At 47.8% G+C, this 23,202-nt stretch overlaps 1 protein-coding gene across 2 annotated transcripts; it reads right to left on the reverse strand.

The window, feature by feature from the left end:
- Positions 1 to 1,629: 1,629 nt before the first annotated feature.
- Positions 1,630 to 18,962, reverse strand: LOC121444132 (nuclear prelamin A recognition factor). Of its 2 annotated transcripts, XM_041645921.1 has the most exons (11): positions 18,806 to 18,961; positions 17,443 to 17,523; positions 14,143 to 14,286; positions 11,868 to 12,000; positions 10,679 to 10,813; positions 10,348 to 10,466; positions 8,576 to 8,705; positions 6,425 to 6,488; positions 5,238 to 5,375; positions 4,721 to 4,878; positions 1,630 to 2,014 (listed from the first exon to the last, which is right to left on the reverse strand). In XM_041645921.1, the coding sequence occupies exons 1-11, from the start codon at positions 18,830 to 18,832 to the stop codon at positions 1,773 to 1,775; spliced, it is 1,371 nt and encodes a 456-aa protein (XP_041501855.1). In that variant the 5' UTR covers positions 18,833 to 18,961; the 3' UTR covers positions 1,630 to 1,772. The 2 variants fall into 2 exon arrangements, with proteins under 2 accessions (XP_041501855.1, XP_041501857.1); XM_041645923.1 differs by lacking the exon at positions 14,143 to 14,286 and having other exon boundaries at positions 18,806 to 18,962.
- Positions 18,963 to 23,202: the final 4,240 nt, after the last annotated feature.

Below are 23,202 nucleotides of genomic sequence, written 5' to 3' on the forward strand. Positions count from 1 at the left end.
GCCCTGCTGCACTGTTTATTCCATAATCAGTTACTTTGAGGGACAGATACCAAGGCATATAGACTGAAGGCAAAAAATTATAACTTACAACAGTGGTTCTCAACGTTCCTAAGGTTGCAACCCTTTAATACAGTTCCTCATGTCGTCCTGATTCCCAACCATAAAATTATTTCCACAGCTAATTCATAATTGTAATATTGCTACAGTTATGAATCATAATACATATATCTGATGTGCAGGATATCCGATATGCAACCCCTTGGGGGGGGGGTTGCGAGCCACAGGTTGAGAACTGCTGTTTACAACAGACTCAGTTACGCTCCTAGACAGTCTCGCAGGAGCAAACAAAACAAACCAAAGCCGACAGCACTGAGGAGTCAAGGCAATTACATACAAGAGCAAAATCCAAGGGCTTTACAAAACTGCCCCTGGGTTTCTCCAGGCATCACCTCCTGGATGAACTCTGGCATGTGTCAAGTGATTGTGTAGAGGTTACCTCTGGACAGCTACTCCTCTGTGTGGATACACTGTTTCCCCTTTCTTTTTTTTTTTTTTTTTTTTTTTAGACTTTGTGTTTTGTTTTGTTTTTTTAATGGTTTATTCAACTTTATTTTATGTGCATTGGTGTGAATGTGTCAGACTCCCCTGCAAATGGATCTTCAGACAGTTGTGAGCTGCCATGTGGGTGCTGGGAATTGAACCCGGGTCCTCTGGAAGAGCAGTCAGTGCCCTTAACCACTGAGCCATATCTCCAGCCCCACTGTTTCCCCTTTCTACCAGCATCTTCCTGCCCCATGAGGGTAACCGATGAGCTGGACCTCCCTTAGAACCCCAAAGCGTAAGTAGGCTACCCTCTTCATTCTCGACTCATTTATTTTAAAATAATTCAAATCAGGCCCTCATGTATGTTAAGCAAGTGTTCCATCGGCAGATATCTGTCGTTCTCACCAGCCTTTCCCCTGCCGTGAAGAGGATCTACCTTAAAGCTGCCAGGCTCGGTGCTTGTGTGGAAGTCAGAGGATAATTTACAGTAGGTGGTCTCTCCTTCCACGACGAGATTGTCAAACTACGGTTGTTACCAATAAGCCATCTTGCTGGCCCTAGAATTCAAAATTACTTTCAAAAATGTGTACAAGTAAAAGAGCCAAACTGGGTAGGAAGACTGGACCTGTGTAGAAACCACAGTTATCCACCACAGAGCAGCCTGGCCCTTCCATTTCCGCAGCAATACTCTGAGGTTCATGGATCACAACTCCAGGGGCTTGAGTCTTTAAGAACACATTTTGAGCTGGGCGGTGGTGGAACAGACCTTTAATCCTAGCACTTGGAGCCGGGCAGTGGTGGCACACGTCTTTAATCCTAACACTTGGGAGGCAGAGGTGAATGGATCTCTGTGAGTTTGAGACCAGCTTGGTCTACAGAGCAAGTTTTAGGACAGCTAAGGCTACACAGAGAAATCCTTTCTTAAAAAACAAAAACCAAAAAATGAATACATTTTGGATTCTTTAAAAAACAAAACAAAACAAACAAACAAACAAGACCCCTGAAAGACAGGGGCGTGTCCCTGGCCTCATCTTTGGGCTCTTTCTCACAATCTTGGGCTAAAAGGACACTCAGAGAGGAAAAATGCTTTTTCCATGTGAAAATATTCCACTCCCTCACACACTACAAAGGTAGCACCACGTGAAGCTGCATGCCACGGAGCGACCCGTTGTTCGTGAAACATCCACCGCTCTCCACTCGGCACTGCCCCCTCATGCCCTCCCGCTCTGTCACCACTTGATATCCAAGCCGTCTGTGCGGGGCTCCAAGCTCTGGTATGTGGTGTGCAGCACCTCCTGGACTTTGGGGGACTCGGTACCCTCCAGCCACTCCTGGTACAACTCCTGCACATGCGCACTGCTCTCTGGGGGCCGCATGGGGATGCCGGAGTAGATCCCTTCCATTTGCTGCAGCAGTGCACGGTCTGTGTGGCCGTCCTCTGTCTGGGCTTGGCCTCTGCCATTTAAGCATCCTGAAAGATACACAGAGGTGGACCTCATCTTCCCTGGGGGACAGCCGGTTACAAGGGAGCTTCACATCAAGGGGCACAGTTGGAAGCAGAAGCATCAAACAGGCAGTATCTTGTGATCTGGGCGTGTTTCTGGGGCTCGCAGCATTCTCTGAGGTTATCATGGAGCCTGCCCAGGAGGAGAGTTCTGGGTATTCTTTAGTCTTACCATATATATATACATTACCTATAAACCGGTTTTACCTAAAAGCCTTTAGAAGTGGCAGGTTTCTGCTGTCTGGATTCCTGGCTTCTGAAAATTACCCAAAAAGCGTAGAATGGCTAAAAAGCTATGAACACAACCGCTTGCACACAATGCTGTCAGTGTGCAGGCTCCACAGGGCTGCGTGAGGGCTGAGGGAGCTAAGGGCTCTGCGTGAGCATCCCAGCCATACGGTCTAAATCAGTGTGGGTCTCCTATTGTCAGTACCAGCCACTCTTAGACCTGCCGATCACACACACACAGACACACACACACACAGACACACACACACACACACACACAGACACACACACACACACAGACACACACACACACACACACACACACAGACAGACACACACACACACACACACAGACACACACACACACACACACACACACAGACACACACACACACACACACAGACACGCACATACACACACACACATACACACACACACACAGACACACACACACATACACACACACACACAGACACATACACACACACAGACACACACACACACATACACACAGACACATACACACACACAGACACACACACACACAGACACACACACACACAGACACACATACACAGACACACACACACACACACAGACACACACACACACACAGACACACAGACACACACACACACACACAGACACACACACACACACACACAGACACACACACACACACACACACACAGACACACATACACAGACACACACACAGACACACATACACAGACACACACACACACACACACACACACAGACACACACACACACACACACAGACACACACACAGACACCATACACAAACACAGACACACACACACACACACACACAGACAGACACACACACACACACACACACACAGACACACATACACACACACACAGACAGACACACACACACACACACACAGACACACACACACACACACACAGACAGACACACACACACACAGACACACACACACACACACACAGACACACACACAGACACCATACACACACACAGACACACACACAGACACCATACACACACAGACACACACACACACAGACACACACAGACACACACACACAGACACACACACACACACACACACAGACAGACACACACACACACACACAGACACACACACACACACACAGACACACACACACAGACAGACACACACACACACACAGACAGACACACACACACACACACAGACACACACACACACACACACAGACACGCACACACAGACACACACACACACAGAGACACACACACACACAGACACACACACACAGACACACACACACACACACACACACACACACACACACGCCCCAAAGGACATAGGGGTAGGAATATCTTGGTGGCAGAGTGTGTGTCTAGAAGGCTCAAATTCCTGGCTTCCACTCCCAGCATCAAGCTTTCATTTAAACAAGCCAGGAGATAGGCTGGGAATACATATCTCAGTAGAAAGCTATAAGGAAACCCTTGCTTACCATATACACGTACAATACCTGGGGGTTCAGACTCCACTGATCGGCCACTTGACAGCTGGACTTTTGATGTCCACTCTCTCGCGGGCTGCACCCACTTTCTCTCCTTCACAGGCCTATGCAGTTTTCCCCAGAAAGCAAGAGGGGCCCTCCTAGAGGCTCCCTCCCCCAGCCATCTTGTTTCTACTGTAGCACAGGAGTACAACCCCAGGGGAAGTAGATGCTCCCTGCTCTTATCCCCCCTTAGATGCTGGTCACTAGCAGCTTCCCTCCTCTGGAAGATCCCTTAGGACATGGATGGACTAGAAATATATAGGCTCTCCTTTATCTCACTCCTTATGGACCCTTTCTCGTCTCTGACAATGCACCTTGCCTAGCTCTCCCGGGCCATTCTGAGAACTCTGGTGTTCCTACTTGAGTACCTTTCGTCACCACAAACTCAGGATGACCTAGACACTCCTGGTCTTGAGACTGCTCCGTCACACCCAGGGGTGTAGAGAGACCACTTAAGATCAGAGGCTCCACTCATTCTCTAGTACCTACACCTTCTCTATCAGCGAGAGATTCTAGGCACTACACCTATCCCAGCTCTGGCCTGTTCTCATTGTCTCTCTGCCTAGACAGGAACTTTCTTCAGCTGCCCCAGTCTTTACACCTGGATGGTTAATTTCCCTGTGCAGCAAGGGGAACTCCTAGGGAGCAATCAACGCCTGTCTCGGCCAGCTTCCACCAGTGGGCCCTATGGAACAGCTCCACATTAGCCACCTTGGTACCAGGTGGAGATCCCTACAGCGCTCACAAGGGAATGTCTAAGGATACAGCTGTCCACTTCTCACGCTACAGTTGAGGGAAAGAAACTTCATGGCCGAGGATGGCATGCCGCACATGAGGGAGCAACCTGCCCTGCGTGGTTACTGTGGACAGGTTGTTACTACGGGCCTGCTGCACCGCTTACCTCTGGGACATGCAAGGACCTCCACAAAGTGATATGGGAATTTGCCCTTCCTGAGCTTCAGGATCATGTTCTGGATGTTGCGAAAGCCGTAGGCCGCAGCAAAGCGTAGTAAGACCTCCCCGTTCTTCTCAAGGGTGACCTCGTGGAAGTCTTTGTTTCTGTAAATCAAAACATGGATTTTAATGGTCATTGTCTGAAGTACAGTCCTTACTATGGAGACCAGGCTAACCTTGAACTCACAATCTTTCCTCAGTCTCCCCCATGCGAGGTTTACCGTATCTACCCATTTTTCAATTTAAGTTTTGAATGTCACCAAGATAATTTCAGTGGGGAGACTCACAAAAGGCCCTCCTATCGTAGGCAGCGCTGGCTTTCGTGTGGAGCAGCCACATACATTATGTACACCAGGCGCACCACACACACTGCATATGGGCCGCCTGTATCACCCCGGCTCTGGCTGTCTGTCAGCACCCCTCCTGGGCACCCCAGCCGTAGATACGCCGCCGCCGGTGCAAACCTCAGTGCACGGTAGGTGATCTCCTCCACGTGCTCGCCAAACAACTCCCTGGCCGCATGTCTGAAGACGTGGGCCAGATGCCCATCTGAGCTCACTCCATCGTGACGCTGTACTGCTGCCTCCTTCACGTCTCCAAACCTCAAACAGACAAGATAAGATCATCACTGGTGCTGATGACGTACTGGCTAGTGTCGTGTGCCAACTTGACACAAGCTAGAGCCATTAGAGGAAAGAGCATCAGCTGAGGAAATGCCTCCATGAGATCCAGCTGTGAGGCATTTTCTCAGTTAGTGATCAATGGGGGATGGGTCCAGTCCATGGTGGGCGGTGCCATCCCTGGGATGGTGGTACTTACTAGGTTCTATAAGAAAACAAGCTGGGCAAGCCAGGGGAAGCAAGCTAGTGAGCAGCACCCCTCTATAGCATCTGCTTCAGCTCCTGCCTCCGGGATCCTGCCCTGTTTGATGTTCCTGTCCTGGCTTCCTTCAGTGATGAGCAGCAATGTGGAAGTGTAAATCAAATAAGCCCTTTTCTCCCCAACTTGCTTTTTGGTTATGGTTTTTCGTTACAGCAATAGAAACCCTGACTAAGACAAAGTAGTAACCCAGTTTTTATAGGAACAGGATCCAGGGAACCACTTTGCAGGTATTTAAACTTTGGGGAGCCACCATGTGGGTGCTTGAGAAACAAACCTGGATCCTCTGGAAAAGCAGTAAACGCTCTTAATCCACTGAATCCTCTCCAGCCCCCCAGAGCATATTTTTAATGAGGTCTAATGACCAACGTGAATTGTCATTTCACATCTACCCAAGATTGCCGTGAGGCTGTGTCACTGGGACTCACTTCCTTGCTTCTCTGTGCAGCGAAAGCCCAAGTCCTAGCTGGACATCAGGGTCACCATGGGAAATAGAAACCCAACAGCTGTGTTCTTGGTGCAAAGGGACCAGAAGAAGTCACAGTGTTAGATGTGTGGCTCTTCCCCACATAGCTTCTACACTTCCTTTCTTCCTGAAGGATACAGTAAGCTTGCAAGTCCCCTGGCAGTACTAGAGAATCCACTGCAAAGGCCAGGTTGGTAAAACTGCAGGAACCTGTCTGTCTCAGTACTCACATGATCTGATTAGGGCAGCCCTGGGGCTTGCAAAGCTCACTAGAGGCCCCTCCCCATTTACAAAGATGCCACTTACAAAGTATCCACAGCAGTGTCCTTCACAGAGAGGTCGCTTTGCTCCATTATCTGAGCAATTTCACCTGGAGGAAAACAAGAGGCAATGAGTCACTGGGAGGACAGGTGGTCCAGAGCTCTGGGCCAGGCTTTGCTTCTCCCAGAGAAATTCTGCATTAGAAAGCTAGGACCCCTCTTGCTGTATAATCCATTTCATATCTCAGGAGCCCCTTGCCGGGAAAAGGTAATGCTGGCATCAGAAAAGCTCTAAAAAGATGTGAAAACAGAATCCTCTTTTGAACCCTGACCTGAGGTAATGCTGTAGTTGCTTCATACTGAATCAAAGCGAAAGCCTGTCTATGCGCCACACTGCACTGGAGGTTGTGACACGCAACACTGCGCATTATCAGAAAAGTACACTTTGTATACCGCCTTCTTTCTATATACAGGTTCCCAAGAAAAACCCCTGGGAGAGTCCCCTAGACATCAGTAAGGCACCAGGTGCCATGAGACACCATTAACACACAGCACAGGTTGAGTTCTCAATGTGGTGCTCTAGAGAAACCGGACCCCTGCTCAGGAAGTTCGACCAGCACCATTGAATACTTCCTGCTACACTGTCCCACCCTGGTCAAAGCTAGAGTCCCAGGACAGGACAGGGAGGAAGAGAGCTCCTGGTCTTCAAGGTTGACCCCGGTCCACACACATTCAAGGATCAGCTTTCAAAGTCTGATTCAAGCAGACGAGCCTGGATCCTAACAAGCGCCCACAAGCGCTCTTGACCTTCTTTCTTCTGAAAAGCTTCCAGAACACCAGTGGCTAATTTTCATCCCCAACCGAATTTGCCATAGTCTCTCTCTGAAGCAGTTGTTCTCATCCTTCCTAATGCTAGCCCCTTTAGTAAAGTTCCTTGTGTTGCGGTGATCCCCCAACCATAAATTATTTTCTTGCTACTTGGTAACTATAATTTTTCAACAGTTATGAATCATACTATAAATATCTGATATGCAGGATATCTGATATGTAATCCCAGTTGAGGTCGCCATCCACAGATTGAGAACAACTGTTCTAAAGCATAGCATCTGAAGAGAGCTGCCAGCAGGGTCACTAAATGCAGCATTCACTAGAGTACATAGGAATCTTCCACTTTTTTCAGTGTATATTGGTTTCCTCACATGTGGGAAAGTGTGGAGGGTCTCCGCAGCCTTTACAGCAGGCAGAGAAGTATCCACAAAGAGACAAGGATGAAACTCAATTCAGCCTGGTATTGGTGCTGGGCCAAAACTTTGAGAGTCTGACCAACTGCTCACTTATTTTACCCATATTTAAGCACAGCACACTTTTGGGGAAAAAAGTTTTCTGATAACAATTAACTTGGCTCTGTGATGACAAGAAAGCTTAAGACGTCTTTACATTGATGCTCTTTACAAACACATATGGCTTCATCCCTAAGATGGTCTCTTGTTGACTCAGAAGCAATGCTCAAGATAAGGGTCTAGGGGCTGGGCAGTGGTGGTGCATGCCTTTAATCCCAGCACTTGGGATGCAGAGGCAGGTGGATCTCTATGAATTCGAGGCCAGCCTGGTCTATGGAGTGAGTTCCTGGACAGGCTCTAAGGAGAATGAATGACTGATGTAGACATAATGCCCATGGGAGTCAGGATTTGGTCTGTCCCTAAGACAACATAGAAGTCACTGGGGCTGTACAAAAGACATCGTTCGTAAGGATGGGTTTTATGGCCCAGAACAATGCTCAAGATTTATGGGGGAAGGGTCTGGAATAGTAAAACCTAAATTCTGGGGGATATGGGCAAAGCCTGGCTCGACAGACAGGTTGTAAACTACGTCCACTCCCAGAATTACAGGAGGACAAGTTAAACATCTCTTTCCTTTGAAGGATGCTTGTGTGTTTAACCTTCCTGGCCTCCCCAGTGCTGTCGGTGTGCACAAACACTTGTTGCCCTCTACAGAAAACCATGTTGATGGCTGTGTTGTAAGAACATATCAATCGTTCTCCCAGAGACCTGACTCCTCTGGAAGAAGACTAAGGGCAGGAAGGATGCAGGATCCTCCTCTTCATTTTAGGCAGCTGAACCCAATTATCAGTGCCACCAGGCAGCTCGGCCAGAGTGGCCTGTCAGAGGAATGCTCACTTTCTGAGTCCAGCTCTCACCTGATGTCAGCACACAGTCAGTGCCCCTGGCACCATTCAGAGTGGTGGAAAGTCCCTCCCGAAGAGCTTCCAGCTTCTTATCGTAGCAAGGAGCCACGACAACATGGAAAATTTTCTCTGGAGACAGATTCTGTGGAGGAGAGCACTCACTTAGAGCTTCAAGGATGTCAACTAGAATATGGGGGAGTCCAAAATGCTGCTCCTACCCTACCCCATGTACGGTACTACCCCACCAGCTCTACACAGGTAAGAGCAGGTTTTACCTGAAGACTTTCTGAAGCTGTTCAAGGAACAACATCTAGGCCACCCCGCTCTCCTGAGACAAATCAAGAGCCAGTTGCCCAGTGACCTTTACATTGAGGCCAGAGCACAAAAGCCCTACTCAGGGTAGGGGCAGAGTTCAAGAGGAACTATACCTTGATCTTAGCCTTCTAGGGGTTAGGCCAAGAGGTTGCTATAGGTTCAGCTGTCCCCACCTGCACCTGCAATCAGATCTGTAACTTTGGGTTCCACTCAGAGAGCACAGGGCTGGGAGCTTTGAGAAGACTTAGAAATGCTAGAACTCTCAAAGCAGGTATAAGAGGGCAAGGGGGAGCTGGAGAGATGGCTCAGAGGTTCAAAGCACTGGCTGCTCTTCCAGAGGTCCTGAGTTCAATTCCCAGCAACCACATGGTGGCTCACAACCATCCATAATGGACCCGGTGCCCTCTTCTGGCCTGAAGGCAGACATGCAGGTAGAACATTGTGTGTGTGTGTGTGTGTGTGTGTGTGTGTGTGTGTACCAATCCACAGCCAGTTTTCTGCCCCTTCCACTCAATACACATGATGGGGGTGAAATTTGCCAACTGTATATAAACGGTTTATAAACAAAGAAACATTTCCTATGGCTAAAATGAGGTTGTCAGATGGATACAACCTTTAGGCTGGCTTCAGTGTTTGGAAGATCCCTCCCCTTGCTGTCTTTCCTAGTCAGTGTGGTTAACAAGAAGAAAGAAAGGAAGGGTGTGATTTATCTCAAATTGCCCAAAGTCTTGGAATACAAGATGGGGATGGACTGAGGCAAGGAACATAAAGGCACCCTAGACTAGGTTTTATCTATCATGTGACAGATAGTGTTAAGACCATGGGACCAGGGACTGGAGAGTTGGCTCAGTGGTCAAGGAGACTGACTGCTCTTCCAGAGAACCTGGGTTCAATTTCCAGCACCCACGGAGTAGCTCACAACCAGATGTATCTTCAGTTCCAGGGGATCTAATAGCATCTTTTGACCTCTGTAGCACTAGGCATGTAAGTGGTGCACAGACATACAAACAAACAGTCAAAACACCCACACACATAAAATAAAAAGTAAAATTCAAAATAAAAAAATTTAGGACCAGGTGTGTTAGAATATTTCTTTAATTTCAGTGCTCAGGAGGCAGAGGCTGCAGATCTCTCTGAGTCTGATGTCAACCTGATCCATACAGTGAGTCCCAGAATACCCAGGATTACATTGAGAGTCCCTGTCTCAAAAAAACCAAAACCAAACAAAACCAAAAGGCAGGCTAAGGGGGGGGGGGGGGGGGGGCATCTGTAGCCTGGAGCAAAAAGCCAGGATAAGGGGGGAGGGGGCGCTTAGCTTTCTGAAGCACCCAGAACAGATGCAATCAGGCAGTGTCTCCACCGGGAGGTCCAGGGCCACACTGTCTTGTGGAGTGTACAGTGTTCTCCCTCAGGCTGTCCCCACCCTGAGTCTACCCTCTGCTGCTCTTCTCTGGAGAGGGCTGGCTTACCTGCTTTCTAGCAAAGTAATCCTTCACCAAGGAGCCCATGACCTGCTGGGGGGACTTGGCAGTGCAGAGATGTGGGATGACTGGGGGGCCCAATACCCGCTCAGCATATCTGACCCAACCTAGAGAGAGAACACATGAGGTCAGATCCCTCTGCTTCCTCCTGCCTTCTGATTGAGACTGTCAGCCCCAGAATGAACCAAGACACCTCCTCTGCATTGTCCCTGCTCAGAAGGTGCCCTGCCGAGTGGGATGGGCCTGCCCACTTCTAGCCAAAGCCAGGACATTTATTTCTACAGTTCTGGGGAAATGGTACCAGCAGGCCTGTGCTCACCAGGACAGGCAGAGGTCATCATGGGTAGTTCACGCTGCTCCTCACTGTGTCGGTGATACCGGCGTACAAATTCCTTCTGAGTCTCCAGGATGCTGAAATCTGCTGCGATTGTGGTGTCAAATACATAGTGCACCCCTGCAGGACAGAGGGACATGGATGTTTCTCTCAGACCAAGTATGGGTCCAGACCACATCTGACTTCTAAGCACTCTCTGCCTTTTTTTTTTTTTTTTTTTTTTTTTGGTTTTTCGAGACAGGGTTTCTCCGTAGCTTTTGGTTCCTGTCCTGGAACTAGCTCTTGTAGACCAGGCTGGTCTCGAACTCACAGAGATCCGCCTGCCTCTGCCTCCCAAGTGCTGGGATTAAAGGCGTGCGCCACCACCACCCGGCACTCTGCCTTTCTTCATTTTATATTAGAACAGGGTCTTACTATGCAGCCCTAGCTGGTCCAGATCTCATCAAGTTATGCAGACGAGGCTAGTCTTGAACTTGTGGACTCTCTGCCTTTCATTTTATATTAAAACAGGGTCTTACTATGCAGCCCTAGCTGGTCCAGATCTCATTAAGTTATGCAGACGAGGCTAGTCTTGAACTTGTGATGATCTGTCTGATTCTCAAGTGCTATGATTAAAAGCGTGGACCAGAACACTTGGCTTTTTGTTGTTAATCTTGACAAGGTCTCTCTCTGTGTAGCCTAGGCTGGCGATGAAGTTGTAATCTTCCTACCTCAGGCTTCTGTATGCTAGCATTATAGGTAGACACAACCATATTGTAAGCGGTTCACATCTTACAATAGACCAGTCAGCCTCACTGTAACAAAACTTCTGTCTGCACACAGCAGAGGGTGTGTGACACCCATCTACCACTGATAGGAAGCTGGACTCATGACACAAGGAATGGGGTTTTGACGTTCCAGGGGTTTCTTCAAAGTTTTTCTATCCTGTGCCCTTGAAAATTGAAACTGAAAACTAAAAAGGGCCCTTCATGAGTTTAAAGTATATACCAACAGTAATATATATATAAAAAAAAGTCACTGGCCAGGCAGTGGTGGCACACGCCTTTAATCCCAGCACTTGGGAGGCAGAGGTAGGCGGATCTCTGTGAGTTTGAGGCCAGCCTGGTCTACAGAGTGAGTTCCAGGACAGCCAAATCTGTCTCACAACTAACAAAATAAAAAGTGACTGACTCACCAAGACTTTTCAGGAAGCCACAGAGTCTTCTGGATGCATCGGTGACACTGAGGTTGAATTTAGCAGCGAAATAAGGCAGCGACTGAGGACACACAGACACGACCAGCACTCTGTGCTTTGAGGTGTCACATTTCTAGACGGGAGAACAGCAATGTCACACGTGTATCGACTGCATCAGGGGCGAAGCCAGACACCTCGACGGCAAATTCATAGTAAATGGAGTTTTTGTTTGTTTTGTTTTTGAGACAGGGTTTCTCTTTGTGTAGGCCTGGCTATCCTGGACCTCACTCTGTAGACCAGGCTGCCTCGAACTCAAGAGATTGACCTGCCTTTGCCTCCAAAGGCATGTACCACCAAAGCCCAGCAAAACATAAAAGTTTTGGGCTGGAGAGATGGCTCAGAGGTTAAGAGCACTGCCTGCTCTTCCAAAGGTCCTGAGTTCAATTCCCAGCAACCACATGGTGGCTCACAACCATCTGTAATGGGGTCTGGTGCCCTCTTCTGGCCTGCAGGGATACACACAGACAGAATGTTGTATACATAATAAATAAATATTTAAAAAAAAAAAAGAATAAAAGTTTTAAAATACATTTTTTAAGAAAAAGAAAAGAAAAAACTATAGGCTATAGAGCAAGTTCTAGCACAGTCAGGACTACGCAGAGAAGGAAAATCCCGTCTTAAAAACAAACAAGCAAACAAGAACAATGCATAGGGTCTTGGTGTGGTGGTGAGTGGTTGACTGTCACCTCATCACTCAGGAGACGGGAGGCAGGAGGATCGGCTGCACATCTCTTGTACGCCTAGGCTTCTGGTGCTGTCTATGAGGCTCCAGACGGAGCTCATTATCTGGGTGAAATGCAGGATGACAGGGACATCTACAATAAATTCCTAACAAAACCCAACTTAGAAGTAAACTTAGAAGCATTTCCACTAATGTCCATAGGAAGGTTTGGTTTTGGTTTTGTTCTTTTTTTTTTTTTTTTTTTTTTTTTTGGTTTTTCGAGACGGGGTTTCTCTGTGGTTTTAGAGCCTGTCCTGGAACTAGCTCTGTAGACCAGGCTGGTCTCGAACTCACAGAGATCCGCCTGCCTCTGCCTCCCGAGTGCTGGGATTAAAGGCGTGCGCCACCATCGCCCGGCTATAGACTAAGTTTATAAAATGCCACATACAAAATTCACATGTTAACCATAGAATTCCAACACACCCACAAAAATCAACATTGTGGAATAGAACAATAGAATGTAGTATGTTCTACAAAGCAGTAGTGGCCCCCATCCCATCAGGAACAAGTTGTAGATACAAAGAACCAAGGTACAGTGACAGACACTGATGGGGCCAGATCTCTCTCTCTCTCTCTCTCTCTCTCTCTCTCTCTATCTGTGCTGGCTAGTTTTATGCTAACTTGACACAAGCTATAGAGTTATCTGAAAGGAGGGAAACTCAACTGAGAAAATGTCTCCATAAGATCCAGCTGCAGAGGGGCTGGAGAGATGGCTCAGCAGTTAAGAGCACTGGGTTAAGAGCACAGGCCTGAGTTCAATTCCCAGCAACCACATGGTGGTGCAAAACCATCTGTAATGGGGTCTGGTGCCCTCTTCTGGCCTGCAGGCAGACAAGCAGGCAAAACACAGAAAGAAAGAAAGAAAGAAAGAAAGAAAGAAAGAAAGAAAGAAAGAAAGACAGACAGAAAGAAAGAAAATATCCAGCTGCAGGGCATTTTAATTAGAGATTGATGGAGAAGGGCCTATTTTGAGTGGTGCCTTCCCAGGCTGGTAGTCCTGGGTTCTATAAGAAAGCAGGCTGAGGAAGCCATGATGTGCAAGCCAGTAAGCAGCTCCCCTCTATGGTTTCTGCATCGGCTCCTGCCTCCATGTTCCTGCCCTGTTTGAGTTCCTAACCTGGCTTCCCCTTCAATGACTCACTAAGATGTGGAAGTATGAGTCAAATAAATCCTTTCTTCCCAAATTTGCTTTTGGTCATGGTGTTTCATCACAGTAATAATATCCCTAATAGGAATGTATCTATATATCTATGTATGTATCTATGTATCTGTCTATCTATCTACGTATATTGAGGATTGAACCGAGTACAAGTGTTCTACCATTGAGCTATTCATTCAGTCATTCATTCATAGACAAAGACTTATTAAGTTGCCCAGTGTGGTCTTGAGCTCACTTTGTAGCCTTGGCAGACTTTGAGCTTGTAGTTCTCCTGCCTCAGTTTCCCAGCAGTTGGAACTACAGGCCTGCACCATCAGTTCCAGCTGACACCATACCTTATTAAGATTCAAGACATGGAAGAAGTCCTTGGCACTTTGCTGGGAAAGCTGGACCCCTTCCTCCACAGTCACACAGCTGTCACATGCCAGGCAGTCACTCAGAAATATCTTAGCATCTGCCAGCTTATGGAATTCTCCCTTCTAGGAAAGAAAATGGTGTTAACATTGTTTGTTTTTCTTTCTTCCTTTTCTTTTTTTTTTTTTTTTTTTTTTTGGTTTTTCGAGACAGGGTTTCTCTGTGGTTTTGGAGCCTGTCCTGGAACTAGCTCTTGTAGACCAGGCTGGTCTCGAACTCACAGAGATCCGCCTGCCTCTGCCTCCCGAGTGCTGGGATTAAAGGCGTGCGCCACCACCGCCCGGCTCTTTTCTTTTTCTGTTTTTTTTTTTTTGGTTTTTCAAGACAGGGTTCCTCTGTGTAGCCTAGAATTCCTAGAATTCTAGAGTTCGATCTGTAGACCAGGCTGGCCTCAGACTCAGAGATCCACCTGTTTGCTTTTATGTTTCGTTTTGTTTCATTTATTTTTTGGTAGCACTGTTTCTCTAGGGAGGGTAACTACATAAGCCCAATAAAGAAAAAAATCTACACTTAACATGGAGACAAAGTCATGCCTGAATGCCTGAAGTGTCAGGTGGAGCTACTGAGCAATGGTCGCCGTTCTGAACAGCTCACGGCACTGGAGGCACATGTCATGGCACAAGGCCCCTGACGGCACTTAGCAGATGAACAAGGGTGAACTAGCCCCAGTGTTATCGTGTGGAAAGATGATACTCCTGCCTGCTGCAAACTGGCCTGACGGCCATCTCCTCCTTCCACCCTTCCTCTCCAGTGCCTGTAACAAGCCTCAGGTTTCTCTGCCGAGCTCTTCCAGCTCCACGGTGCTAAGCAGACTTTCCATACAGTCATGATGGCTTGAGGTTTCCACCTGTGTGCAACACAGAGCTCAGCTCCCAGCTCTGAACTGCCCCACTCCCATCTCAGTAAAGGGGTGCTGAACACCTGTGCCCCACCCTTGTCCTTCTCAGTCTCCAGAGGAATCCACTAAAGCACGAGCCACATTCCCACTGCTCAAAGCCTCTGACAGCACTCGCTCAGAACAGGGGCCACAGCACAGCTCTTGCCTGCCTTGCCCTGCCCTGCCCTTCGCAAGGGCTCATGTTCAGCCACGCTTGGCCCTAACAGAGCTGGCATCCTGACATTTATTTTCAGTGTCCACTCCCACACTGTCAACTTGCTTGTCCCTCCCTCATGAACTCACATAGGCTGGCAACTTAAGTTCCTTATGCTGCCCAGCACCTCTAGAAGGTGCTTAGGAGCTAGAGGTGTGGGTGACTGACACACCTCTCCTAGCAAGTGCAAGGTTCTAGGTTCAGATTGTATTAGTAATAAATAAAATAAGCCAGCCGGGCGATGGTGGCGCACGCCTTTAATCCCAGCACTCGGGAGGCAGAGGCAGGCGGATCTCTGTGAGTTCGAGACCAGCCTGGTCTACAGAGCTAGTTCCAGGACAGGCTCCAAAGCCACAGAGAAACCCTGTCTCGAAAAACCAAAAAAAAAAAAAAATAAATAAAATAAGCCAGGAGATGACGGCACATGCCTTTAATCTCAGAACTCCCGAGGCAGAGAAAAGATCACAGAGCTCAAGGCCAGCATGGTATAGACCAAGTTCCAAGCCATAGGGATGCTTAGTGTGGTGCTGCCTCAGAGAGAAAAGCAAGCAAACAGAAGCTGGAGATGGCTCAGCAGTTAAGAGCACTGGTTGCTCTCTCAGAAGACCCAGGTTCAATTCCCACCATCCAAATAGTGGTTAGCAGCCATCTGTAATTCCAGTTCCAGGGGCCTCAAACACCCTCTTCTGACCTTAGTGGGCACCAGGCATTTATGTGGTGCAGACATCCGTCTGATGCTCCATCCTACCTTGAATTCTCACCTTAAGGGCTCAGTCTACCAACCCTTCCCCAAGTATGTCCACACTACATTGCTCAGGTACTGGTTAGATGGTGTTCAGACTTATCTCGTCCTCACCAAAACCCTAGGAGGGAAGAAAGCCAACTCCCCACAACACTGATAAGAAACAGGGCCTCAAAAGATTGTGGGTTTATTTCATGTTGTTTGGAGATGGAATTTTGCTGTACAGTCTAGGCAAGCTTTAAACTCATGACACTGACACCCGGCCTCTACTTCTCAGGTGTGTGCTCGCATCCAGTGGGATTGGATTTCTTTCCAACACCATGCAACAGGGTGTAGGCATGAGGGAGCAGTCCTGGTGTCTAAAGCACAGGCCCAAACTGACCCAGAACTCCAGGGGCCACTGCTGTTCCCCAAAGCACAGTCATGGCACACCGGAGAGCAAGAGCTATGCCCATCAGATTAAACAGAACATCAGAACTACTAACTCTCCCACGTTATTAATTCTCCGCTTATATAAAAAAGCTGTTTTTGTACACTGACTGATTGCTTGCCTAATAGTGTGTGGTGGGGAGCTAGAGCCATGGCACATGTGTTGGTGTGGAGGTAGAAAGGCAACTTGAGAATGTTCTTTCATGTCATCTTGGTCCTGGGAATCACACTGAGATCCTGAGGCTTGGCGGCAAGTTTCTTTACCAGTTGAGCTATCTAAATAGCACTAAAATTAATGTGTCTGTTTGTGACTGAGCTCAGGGCCTGCCTCACACTAGCTAGCCAACCAGTCTGTTGACTTAAATCCTTATCTCTCGGTTATTGTTTCTGGGACAAGGTTTCATTGTATAGCTTAGACAGGACTCAAACTGGGACTTCACTGGTATGCCACCATACCTGACTAGTCCTAATATTTTCTAAGGGAACAGTGACCGTAACTTTCTCTGTGAATCCAGAACATGGCAGGACACCTGCAGAGATAGGCAAATGCCCCCAGAGCATGAAGTAAGGTAGGTATAAAACCCAGCTCAGACTGTGATGTGTAATAAATACAAAACAAGCATCGCTATGGTGAACTCAAGAAACAGCCACCTAAACAGCAAGCTTAAAGAATCACGAAACTTGAGTTAGGTCTTTTCACATGTTACAGAATCTAAATCCCTTCCACTTCACAGAACACAGGTTTCAACAGCGCACCAGGATGTCCCTCTTTCTCACGGAGTACCTGGCCTGGTGTGTGAGATGACTCAAGACTGGCCTATACATGGCCCTTGCCACTTCTTACTTCAATCTTTCTTAGTGCGTGAAGTGCGAGGCGATATGAACTCCCGACAGGAGACGACACAGCCGCAGCTCCCCCCACTCACATTAGGCCGACACAAACTCAAATGTTTACTTGCCTCTTCATTCTCCTGGGCTGGACTTGATGAATCAGTGGACACATTCTCCTGGTCATCAGTTTTTGATTTCTTACTACATTCCTAAAAAAAAAAAAAAAAAAGAAAGAAAGAAAGAAAAAAGAAAAGAAAAGAGGGGATGGAGAAAGACAAGGAAATGGAAATGTTAGAAATGTTAGAAAGGGAACTTTCTTCTTCTATTTTCTTTATTTTAGCTTTTGTTGAGATCAGGTCTCTCTATATAGCCCTGGCAGTCACTATGTAGAAGGGGCTGACCTCAAGCTCACAGAGATCCTCCTGCCTCTGCCTCCTGAGTGCTAGAATTAAAGTGTGTGCTACCACACCAGGTTTTAAAAAATGAGATAGGCTCTTGATAAATTGCACTGTCTAACGTTTAGTTTGTGATCTCCTGTCTCAATCTCTCAAGTACTGGGATCACAGGTGTGTACCACCAAGCTCAGCCAAGAATAATTTAGCATGATTCTCTCCATTATCAAAACACAAAACATATCCTGAACAGGTAAGTCTTACTTCTAGAAACCCTTTCTACAGAAATAAAATCACCCATATTTAAAGATGGATACACATAAACACACACCTCCATCTGCACTGTTTTACTAAGAACAGATATAACCCAATGGATACCAAAACCCTTAGATGGCTATCACACAAGAATACAGGTGATTCCCTGAAAGACATTTAATTACCACTTACGGTGAGAAGTAAAAAGGAACAACTTATGGGGTGTTTGGATATGATACAATCTCTGTCAAAAAGAAAAAAAAAAAGGTTCCTGCACATGCATCACATGGCTATCCCATGTGGAACCAAGTGTGGCTGCTGTCAGTCATTTCAACCACCCAGCGGAGCAGGACAGGAGGGCCTGCCCTTAATTCCTTCTCCGCTCGTTTTCATTGATACTGTAAGTATGCTGGTTTGTTGTCTTTTTTTTTTTTTTTTTTTTGGTTTTTCAAGACAGGGTTTTTCTGTGGCTTTGGAGCCTGTCCTGGAACTAGCTCTGTAGACCACCAGGCTGGTCTCGAACTCACAGAGATCCGCCTGCCTCTTGTCCTTGTTTTAATATAAGAGTCATCAAGGCATTTCTGATCACTGCATTAAGCCTTGACTTCCACGGAGCCAGCGTGCCAGGACTGAGATGGAGCACTGACCCCACAGCGAGTCCGGCGGTGCAGCCGCCCGCAGTGGCCCGCAGCCAGCTCGCCGCCCGGTCAGTCCCCGGCAGACAGGTGACGGCTACCAGAGACTGACAGAACAGAAAGGAAGGTGCACGCGGCCGAGCCCGACCCGCGGCACGGTCCGCACGGTCTTGGCTTTCACCCCCGGTCCCACGGGACGCCGCACCCACCTTCCGTGTGCAGTGCTCACACTTCATCTGGAGCGGGACTGGTGGGAGGCCGACACCCTCAGCTAAGCCGAACGAGGAAGCCTGGAACACTGCCGCCTGCCGCCGGCTAGCGACCCGCGACCCTTTGTTGTCTTCATCCGCGAGGGCCACGCCCCCAGGACGGTGGTAGACCAATGAGAGAGTCGAAACAAGATGAGTCACGCCCCTGGACCAATGAGACGAGTGCGAGGGTGGTATGGCACACCCACGCCTCCTCTTCCGTCTAGGCCAATGAGAGGGCCAGGAAGTGGCAGGTCCCTCCCCAGAGCCAATCAGAAAATGGGGGAGGAGCTTTCCTTCCGGCTGGAAGTAGACGGGCCGCGGGAAGGTCTGCCGGTGAGAGCGGCCACGGTAGGCGGAGGCGGCGGAAAAAGAGCGCTGGCCGAGCGGAGGACGCGGTCCGCGGCGACTGCAGAGCGCCTTGCGCGGAGGCCGACGCCCGGCCGTCTCGATGAAGCCACTGCAGCTCCTCGAGGGCGGGGTAGGCGCCGCCCTCTGCCACCGCCATGACCACCCAGCCAAGCCTCACGTAGGCTGGTGCTGTAAACGTGCACATGCGCAGCAGGCTTGCGTCGCTTTGTGAGCTTGGCTGAGTCTGGAGGGCAGGCTGAAAGTAGGCTGACCTTGAAGGTTGGCATGGAATACCTTATATCACTTACAGTTAAGAAAATGCTAAAATTCTGCCGGGCAGGGTGGCGCACACCTTTAGTCCCAGCACTCGGGAGGCAGAAGCAGGCGGATCTCTGAGTTCGAGGTCACTCTAGTCTGCAGAGAGAGTTCCTGGACAGCCATCCAGCGCTACGCGGAGAAACCCTGTCAAAACAAACAAACAAACAAACAAAAACAGTCTGGTAGCATAAGTAGGAATGTTGGTGAATTTTTTAAAAAAAGTTTTTTGACACAGGGCCCTAGCTGTTCTCTAACCCCCAGAGATCCGCCTACCTTTGCTTCCTGAGTGCTGTGCTTAAAGGTGTGTACCACCACCACCCGACTTTTTTTTTTAAGGTTTATTTATTTATTTTTTTATTATGTATAGTGTTCTGTCTACATGTATACCTGCAGGCCAGAAGAGGGCACCAGATCTCAGATGGTTGTGAGTCACCATGTGGTTGTTGGACTCAGGACCCTTGGAAGAGCAGACAGTACTCTTAATCTCCGAGCCTTCTCTCCAGCCCTCTATTGGTGTAGGTTTGTAATCTCAGCACTCAGGAAGCTGAGGCAAGAGAAAGGTGAAATCAAAGCCAACCTGTCCTACACTGCTACACAGTGAGACCTGTCTCAAAGGCAGACTAACTCCGGGGAAAGTGTCTCTAATGAGTGGGATACAGCCGTTTGTTTCTGGGCGGGCAGTCACATAGTGCCATCAGGCTAGGGCTGGTTGTCACATCCTGGTTTCAGTATCTTGTGTGATGTTTTACTCTTTTGGCTTTTTGGAGGGCCCGCCACCCAGCTCCCAGATCGCACAAATACTCTACCACTATACCCTGTCCCAAACATAAGTAAACAAATCTAAAAAATAGAAGTAAATATTCTGTACTGAGCTCCATCCTTAGCCCTACAAGATGTTTTCTTATGGCATACTGAACTCTTTGCAGACATGTGCTTACTTCTTACTTTGCAGTGTTGTATGACAGAACTTTGCCTGGGGAGACACAACATGCATACATGTCTACTTACCCCAGATAGGGAACCCGTAACAGACCAAAGTATGGATATTAACAGAGTCCAACTTGGCTTTATTAGATTACTTGCAGGAGTATAGGTGAGGGGTTACTTATAGGAGCAGAAATGATCAAAAGACAGCTGCATCACCAAAGCCAACAATAGCCTGGGTGAGGGTTCACAGGAAACCTGGAGCACACTCCACAGCCTGCAGGCAGCTCAAGAGGCTGGAGAGTGTCCTTCCCAGGTGCCTCAGTTGGTCTAAACATCTTCCAGGTAGCTGGTCTGATCTGAGAGTCTTCTTTGCAGCTCAGCATCCTTCTGAGAGACTATCTCAAGCAGGGAAAAGGCCTAGTGAGTCTGGTTATTTTCAGAAGCTATTCTGAGTTACCTTCCTGCTTAAGGAGCTTCCTACAGGATGGAATGGGATTTTTTGGTGTTTTCATTTTTGTTTTTCAAGATAGGATTTCTCTGTAGCTTTAGAGCCTATCCTGGAACTCGCTCTGTAGACCAGGCTGGCTTTGAACTCACAGAGAACCACCTGTCTGCCTCCAGAGTGCTGGGATTAAAAGCGTGTGCAGCTGGTCAGCTGGTTTTCAATCTACCCTTCAGACCCTCAACTACACTCACAAAACTGGACTTTCTGCATGCATGCAAATGCTCAATCACTAAACGCCACACCAGAGAACAATTTTAGCTTACTGCATTGGTACTTTCAATGTTCCGGCTCGAGGGGAAGGCTTCCCCAATGGAAGTGTTACAGCTCTGTCCTGAGAGGAAAGGTTTTAAAGGGGCACTAGCCCACTTGAGCATGTGCCTCTGGCAGACCTTGTTCTCTCCATTCCCTCTGCTTTGCTAAAAACTGTTAGATTACATTCCTAAAGCTAGCCACTAAGGTTTTCCTCCTGGTCACTTCCTCCTCCTGAGGAAAGTCCAGCAATCGAAAGCCCCCTTTGGTTAACCTAATTAACATGTCCAATTAAAGTTAACACCTCATCCTAACACGGGTTTCCCCTTTACCTTTATAAACTGTCATTTGCCTGTGTGCCACATCTGTTTCCTCTCCATCCAGAGGCAGCCCTTTGTCCCTCCAGGACAAATACTCCTACCCTCTTTCCTTATTGCCTTCCCCTTCTCCTTCATCCCCTAACTCCTTAACCACCACATCCTAGCTCATCATAGCACGTAACACATAACCTCCCCTCTTCTTTCTCGTAAAAATTACACCTGCAAGGTCATTTGCTGCTGTTTTGTGCGTAAGTCAGAGATCAGCCACTTTAACTTTTCCCCCCACTTAATAAAGGATCTCTGTAAGAAAACAGGTGTTTGGATGTGGTTTGTGCTTAACCCGGGGTCTGGGAGGAAGCCGCTGCTGTTGTGTGTGTGTGTGTGGGGGGGGTGTCTCTTTCAGGCTTCTCCAACAGAAGTGTTACAGCTTTCCTCGGTGGGGAAAGATTTCCCCAATACAAGTTTGGCAGCTCTGTGGGAATTCCCATGCCCACATTACAGCTTGGAAGGCTTCTCCAATGGAGCTATTGCAGCTCTGAGGGGAAGGTTTCCCCTATGAAAGTGTTGCAGCTCTGAGGGGGAAGGCTTCCTGGCAGTTTTGAGCCAAGGAGTAACACAAAGTCACACAGCACAACAAACCTCACACATGGTTTATTGGGAGAAATACAAGAGGGTTATTGCCTCTGCTCAAGTGAGAAGCAGCAGGGAACTGAGCAGGAGACAGGTTTATATAGGAAGGAGGAGATTTCCAGGGTGAGAACTGGTGAGATTTAAAGCCAAGCCCAGGGATAGGTGGAATGTTTAGCTAAGGGATTGATGTTTTTTCATGCTCTCTGAGATTGGTGGGTTTTGATAGGTTTTCAAACCTGGAAGTGGGCTCAGACCTTAACAGGTACAGGGAGAGGTGTACAAACCTACCAGGAGAAATAATTTATTACTAGGCTGTGCGAACTCCAAAGTTAGTGATTTAAAAAACTAGCTGGGCGGGGAATTAACCTAAAGCAGCTGGGTGTGTTGGTACGTGCCTTGAATCTCAGTGCTTGAGAGGAAAAGGCAGGAGGACCTCCGAGTTTGAGGTCAACCTGGTCCACATAAAGGAACCATTCAAGCTGTAAAACTCAGCCACATACCACTGTAATGGCTAAAGTTATGTTGATAACTAACAATTTTTTTTTTGTTTTGCTTTGTTTTGTTTTTCGAGACAGGGTTTCTCTGTAGCTTTGGAGCCTATCCCGAAACTTGCTCTGTATGCCAGGCTTGCCTCAAACTCAAAAATTCGCCTGTCTCTGTCTTCCAAATGCTGGGATTAAAGGCATGCTCTGCTGCTAAAGTTAAGTTTAAAATTTTTAAATTTCTGTGCTTAAGAGAACTATAAAGCAAAGTTAATTAGACTTCCAAAAGTTAAGGGCTGTTAAGGGTTAATTGTTTACTGCTGTTTCAGCTTCTGTAATAAATACTTGTTTTGGACAAGGGGACCTTCTGGTCACATTAGAACAGAATATAACCTTGTATTCTTTGCCTTCAAAAACTCCTGGCTGAGTTGGCTGGGGCTGCATTCAGGAATGAGTACCAGGTATAGAGCTAGTTTAGCACTAGTGTCTCTTTGAGCTGGGAGTTGGTGGCACACGCCTTTAATCCCAGCACTAGGGAGGCAGAGGTAGGAGGATCTCTGAGTTTGAGGTCAGCCT

This window comes from Microtus oregoni, unplaced genomic scaffold (assembly GCF_018167655.1).
Source record: "Microtus oregoni isolate MIOR12 unplaced genomic scaffold, Mior012 000117F_ref0000505, whole genome shotgun sequence".
NCBI lineage: Eukaryota > Metazoa > Chordata > Mammalia > Rodentia > Cricetidae > Microtus > Microtus oregoni.